This window comes from Fopius arisanus, unplaced genomic scaffold (assembly GCF_000806365.1).
Source record: "Fopius arisanus strain USDA-PBARC FA_bdor unplaced genomic scaffold, ASM80636v1 scaffold00033, whole genome shotgun sequence".
Lineage (NCBI taxonomy): Eukaryota > Metazoa > Arthropoda > Insecta > Hymenoptera > Braconidae > Fopius > Fopius arisanus.
This window is the reverse complement of record NW_011887772.1, coordinates 986,830-993,494: the sequence shown is the minus strand read 5'-3', so window position 1 is coordinate 993,494 and position 6,665 is coordinate 986,830. Positions and strand designations below refer to the sequence as shown.

General features: G+C 37.9%; 1 protein-coding gene across 14 annotated transcripts in view; it reads left to right on the top strand.

Annotated features, from left to right (window-relative positions):
- Positions 1-104: 104 nt before the first annotated feature.
- LOC105265951 (collagen alpha chain CG42342) overlaps positions 105-6,665 on the top strand; it is a 131,358-nt gene continuing 124,797 nt past the window's right edge. For 11 of the 14 annotated variants that reach the window (XM_011303790.1, XM_011303794.1, XM_011303791.1 and 8 more), the window contains exon 1: positions 106-1,048. In XM_011303790.1, coding sequence (XP_011302092.1) covers positions 700-1,048 — 349 coding nt within the window. In that variant the 5' untranslated portion in view covers positions 106-699. Of the gene's footprint in view, positions 1,049-6,665 lie in introns of all 14 variants that reach the window. The other 3 variants (XM_011303787.1, XM_011303788.1, XM_011303786.1) reach the window with 2 other exon arrangements.

The window sequence follows — 6,665 nt, the reverse complement described above, 5'->3', positions numbered from 1 at the left end:
GGGGGGGGTTGAGGGAATGAGAGAGAAAATATCAGGGGATATAGCACCGGCGTGTGGATTTCCGATGTATCCCGATGTTTACCGACTAGAGCCGAAATGACGAACCCTCCGCACACGACGGACCCTCCAGTCGTGCTGCGACCGTCAAACCGCGAGCCTCGCGAGTGTCAATTTATAAAAAAAAAAATCACGAGTGAAATAGTGCCACGATTAATACCTGACATTTTGGTAAAACGACAATATTTAAATAAAAAAATTATGCGTTAATTGAGCCCCCGGAAATATTGAACTTTCCCGCCATCCCCGGGGGGGAGGGACTAATCGGTGATAACGAGTCATTAAGGTTTATCGCATAACAGGTGTAATCGCGCCGCGAGTGATAATTGGACTGTTTTTTTTTTTCTTTAGATTAAACAATTGCCTCGAAATCGTGGGAAGAGGGAAAATCCTGTGGCAATACGTGAGTGACTTTTTTAGTGATTTGTTGATCGATTTAGATGGCTATTTTCATAATGATATCTTGAAGTGAGGGGTGATTATCGAGGATGAGTGACAAATGGACAGTGGTAGCGCGAGTTACGTAGTTTTTTTTATCGATATAATAATCGATTGTGATTTTTGAGGGTGAATAATCGACGAGTGGGTGGATATTTTTTGGGGGTGTTTTCGATAAAGAATCACGTGTTTGGGGTAAACACGATGGAGACCAATGATAATTGGACGGGTCGTAAGACTCTTGAGGCTACGGTGCCGAAGAAATTTCGCAAAGAGATTAATCGAGTTGATGTAAGTGGAATCAATTGGGCAATGCTTTTTTTGTGCATTGGGAGTATTGGTATATCCGGGATACTCGCTTATCGGGAGATGCTGTTGGAGTCGAGGATACAGAGTCTTGAGGCGAGATGTGATCATCAGGAGACGTCGGAGGTTATCATTAAGAGGCTTCGGCGGGAAGTGCAGGAGGCATTTCTTGGACAGAAAATACCCTATCCTGAGTCACCCATGTTCAGGATTAAGAGGGATGCCGGTGATTGCAACTGTCCACCTGGTCAGTCCTATTATTATCATTATTATTATTATTATTATTAAACTATTTACACGTAAAAAAATATTCAATAGAAATTGCGCAAATTTTGTTCGATGGCTTACCGATTTATTTATTCACTTTATTCACACAATTCACACACAAATTTCCGGACGTTTTTTTTTTAATTGAAATTAAATTAAATTATAATTAAACGGTATAACGATTATTTATATTTGATTATCGATATTTATATTATGTGACCAGTAATTCGGAAAATTGAACTGGAGATTTGCGGAGAATTGTCCGAGGGTGAGGTAATTTTTACGGATTTTTTTTCTTCGTGCGTATGATTCATGATTTTTTGAATTATTGAGGGTTAATTGCGCTGACCGGAGTCCCCATTTATGCCTCCATTTTCGTTGATTAATGAGGCGCGTGCGATTTTCAGGCAAAAAATAAATCTCAAATATATTATATAGCCGAATCCCGAGTGATTAATTAATCCTTATATTAATACCATTATCTAGCATTATCTCAATTTGAAAAAATATATTCCTGGAGAAATATAATGCCTTTGGAGCAGGACGAACTATCCGATTTTTTCATCAAATATATTTTCTCCCCCATCGAAGTATCATTTACCGTCAAACTACCGAGGGCTCCAATATCTCGATATACATCTCGAGGAAAATGAAATTGGTACAGATTTCCGTCGGGATCGAGCCCCGGTATCAGAGAAATGAAGAAATAAAAATGAATTTAGAAGTTGGAAAATTTTTTCGGTAAATTGTTGGAAACTACAATCTGCACGGATTAACAACGGAAAATTGGAGTTCACGGACGTACGTTGGAAAAGCGATAACATTCTATCCAGATTCTGGATCCATCTTATTGCTGCATGCGGTATGCGATCCGTCGGATGCCTGTGCTGCATTATTGCCCAGTTGCACGCATAGTTCCAAAACTCGGTCAAGCTATTTAACATGCACTCACCGAGGCAATTATTACGGTCAAAATAACGGAGTAATTTGCATCGCCTTGAAATATTTCCCTGAAATTTTTTCCCCAATTCTGGCGCGTCAAGCACCAGCCAAAGGGTAAAAACTGCGTTTTTGCAATTCAGTTTTTGGTGAATATCTTGAAATCGGAGAAAGATAGCGTTTTTTTTTATTAAACATTTTTTATAGAGAAATTTGAGAGCTAGAGAAAAAGTCATTATGGATATATCGGTATCTCCCCTCGGTTCCAAGATATTTGTTAAAAACGGGAGAGATCAAAAAATGTCAAATTTTTTTCGAGTAATTTTCGTTGGTTGAACGATTTTTCAAATTTTCACCCATTTGTTTTGTTATCTTTGTTGATTTATGTTGTTATCGTTGTTATCGATGATCCTTTAGTTCCGGACTGGTCGATGTTTAATTTATCGATTAACCGAATGACATCGTTAGCCCAGTTTTTCAAGTTGATTCTGTATTGGCTTTTTTTTCTCTTTAATCAACTCTTGAATTGTTGTTTTTTTGTTTCGCCTATACCAATTTTTTTCGGCTTTTACATTTTTTCTTTATTTTGGAGTTAAAATAGCGGGATTAAATGGAAAACCAACGGCACTGTTCGAATACATTCAGCGCATCCGGCGCAAATTCTATTTTTCCATTGCGTACGCCGGGGTAGATTAATTAAAAAAAACTCTGACGTATCGTAAACCAAATATTCTCGGACCAATGACCACTGCCTCCGATGGAAGTTGTAATTGGTGGATTTGTAAATTCTGCATGGGTTTCGGGGATTTTTTTTTTAATCCAATCGGTTTTTAACCCAAAAGTGAAAATTCGTCTCGTATTTTTCGCCAACGACTGGGAATTTTTACCGCGAGCGGTGCGGGGTATTCGCAGTTGATTTGAGTGAATTATAAAATAATAAAGTTTCGGATGGATTGCGGAGAAGGTAAATTGGGAGTAGAAGTTCAGGAAAAAATAGTAAATAGAAAAAAGCCACAAGTTTATTTATTCTCGCACGATTGAAGGATCGATGGGGGAAATTTTCCTCACCCAGGGGGAAATTTCGTCAGGGGTTTCGCAAGGTCTTCATAAGGCTGCCTAAATTGGAGTGTAAGGCCCTCATAAGGTACCTGCTGAGGTCCAGATCAGGGTTGAAAAGAAAAGGTGGGCTGAGGTATCTGGCCAACATTATCAGGTCTTTAAATGGTTTACTTTGCCCTTCCGATAACCAGATAAGGGTCTAATCACTTTCGAGTCAGGCTAACATCATCAGGTGAACTCTACCATTGCCTGACCAGGACCTTGAAAACGAGACGTACGCGGAGAGAAATATGTACGAAAAATTACTGCTCTCGTATTAGTAAACGCGGGATATGGCACTGCCTTGATGAAAAGTCATGTGAAATTTATGAAAAATTACTGCAGTTCTCCGGAATATTTACTGCGCAGGACAACAAAAATTACTGGACTGATCCTCAATTTTCTCCGAAGTTCATTCGATGTTCTAAAATGTACTGCTAAAAACCTGAAATATTCGTACTAGTTATTCACTTTTTACTGCACTTCCAGTAAATTTTACTACACTTCCAGTAAATTTTACTACACTTCCAGTAAATTTTACTGCACTTCCAGTAAATTTTACTGGATTTCTCATAACTTTTTCAGTGACGGAGCTGAAAAATTTTACTGAACTGGACCGTAATATTTAAGGTTAGATCGCAATGCTCCACGCTTACTGCGCAGTCCGGTAATTTTTCAAGCGATTCTGGTACGAATTTTTCCGACAAATTTCGCTCCGTGTAAGGTCAACCTTACCAGGTAAGCCTGATAGCAACTGACCAAGGTCCTCATCAGGTGTTCACCTGATCTGACAGTCGGATCATCTTAGAAATAAATCAGTGGTGGAATCATTGGTTTCGTCAGGGTGAGAGGGGTGGTAATCTTGACTGAGTATTTCGGTGAGTTGAGGTGTTATTTGAACTGGAGTATCAATATTGAATGGAATGGGTAAGATACGAGACTAAAATTCGATTTCACCTCCTGGAAGGTACGTCGAAGCTCATCAATTAAATTCCAAGTGTGGTTGACTCTGCGGCAAGTTGTAGGAAGTGGCGAGTAACCGCGATAGAGACACTATGAATTCCGAGAGAGAGGAATTATAGAAGTTGGAGTGCGCTCTGGAGATTATTCGGAACTCCTCCAACTAATCCTCTGCTTATTTTGAATACACCGGGCCCGCTATTTCGGTAAGAATCGCTTGAAACAGCAATGGAGGAATTAGCTTGCCTTATGCTCCGGCCCTGGCAGCTTTTTTTTTCCCCTGCTATTATTCAAATTTCTTTTTCTTCTTTTAATCGATGGAAGTACTATCGATTCGGCCACTCTGTGAAGAATAACCACCAGATTTTATGGGTTTCCCCCACTCGGGATCGATATTTTAACGATCGATTGTTTAGAGTCGATTCTCGATTTTTCAGATCGATTTTTTTATTTCGATTGATCGAAATTTTCACTCGATTTTTTCGGGATCAAATGATATTTTAAAATGATTAATTATTTCGAGTTTTCGTGAATTTTCTGAATGAAAATAAAAATTTCCGGAATATTTACAATATTTCTCGATTTTCTTTTAAAAATCTATTCAATTCCGCCATTCGAGAAAAATATAATATAAAAAATATTCATTTATCCCCTTTTTTCATTAAATTATAAAATTATTGTTTATTAAATATGATATTTCTGTTGGAATTCCCGACGATTTGAAATTCCGCCGGTGTAATTTCCGATTCCATCCGATCGGGAGGCGGCATTCATTTGAAATCAAGTAATTTCCCTCGAATTTTCTTTCCGGTTGTTTGATTAACCCCGGAATCCCCGCCATTCCATTAACTAACCAAATATTATCAGACCGAAGTGACACAATTTCCACCTTACCCCGGGAATTTATGAAACAATGTAGCGAGATGGAGGTCAAATCGAGGAGACACTCTGACGAGAAGATAGAGGGCATAGGTGGATCCCTTGGTGATGATTTGATAGTTCCATAGTTAGGGTAGAGGAGGAATGCAACGTCACTAATTGCATCATGACCCCAAGTACTGGTTGAGTTCTATAGCTATGGTGGTTTCCGAAATGGTATGGGGTAGGTGGGAAGACCCATAGGACCGAGGCTTTTGGGTTTGCGAAGAGGGCGGAAGTAACGTTCAAAGCTTTTGCTAATCGATCAACACCGCGCTTTCGCCAACGCAATCTCAGCCCCAACTTTGACTAGGCGGTACCCCTCGCCCCTTCCCCTTTCCCTTCTCCTTCCCCTCCCCCTTCCCCTTCCCTTTTCCTACACCATTTCATTATTTTAATACAAACTTGGACACATCAATTCAGGGGAAATTCTCATGTTTTTTTGTCTGAAACCCACAGAATCGAATGCCTAAATTTTTGCAATAAAAAAATTTATAATTTTAGCGTAAAATACATTAAAATTTGGGATGAAATTTGTGTTGCGGGAGCTACTCGAATGGTTAGAAAAAGATAATGAAAAAAGAGGAAAAATTATTGAAGGGCGCTAAAGAGCGATATTGTTTAAAAGGGATCTATCAAGTTAACTAAAAAATTATAAAAAATACGTAGGTTACCATGATGTGACACATTGCATTTGTCGCCACAATTATATATCAGATATATATACATCTATATATGACATATGTAATGAGCGACGTATTCTTTATTATTTTTTAGTGAAGTTGGTGGATCCCTTTTAAACAATATCGCTAATTTTAATATATTTTAGGTTAAGATAAAATTTAAACAAAAGATGACACTCGATAGATAGTCCATTCGGGTCTTGAATGAAAAAATGAGAAGAATGTGCTTTAGATAATTATTTTTATTGAATATACTATTTTTGTTTATTATTGACATGCAATTATTTGGGTACATAATTTTTGTACAATTTTATTGTCTTACACACACACAAAACATACCAGATTTATATTGGAGATCGAAATGAATTATTAAATTGAAATTTCAACTTCATGTGGTTAAATATTCTGAAATAAAAAATGCTTCAATTAGAGAGGAGACAGTCCGAAAATGGATAATCATTTTTGAAATAATATTGGAGTTAAACTCTCGGTGAAAAGGTCCATAAAAAAATCGAAGTAGAAAAAAATAAAGGTCAAAGGGAAGAATAAAATTCAAGATAAATGAGGGGGGAACAATGAAGACTCAAAAGCTGACACTCATATTGAGAATCATATTGCTAATTAGTTATCAAAGAATCCCCGGTTGAGAGGGAATGAAAGGTCCACTTGTTTTGATTTTTTCATTTTACGCCGGACCTTTTCACCGCCCTTTTCCACCCCTTTAATCGGGGATCAAAGGGACCTTCCAATGTTGCGTAAATTGAGGGGTTGAAGGTGGAATTGGACGACTCGATTTGATTTGTGAATTTGTTTGGATAATGTTTTCAGCGGTGAATCATTATTATACCGTGAATAGTACACGGAGAGAAATATGTACGAAAAATTACTGGCCTTGTATTAGTAAACACGGGATATGGCACTGCCTTGATGAAAAGTCATGTGAAATTTATGAAAAATCACTGCAGTTCTCCGGAATATTTACTGCGCAGGGCAACAAAA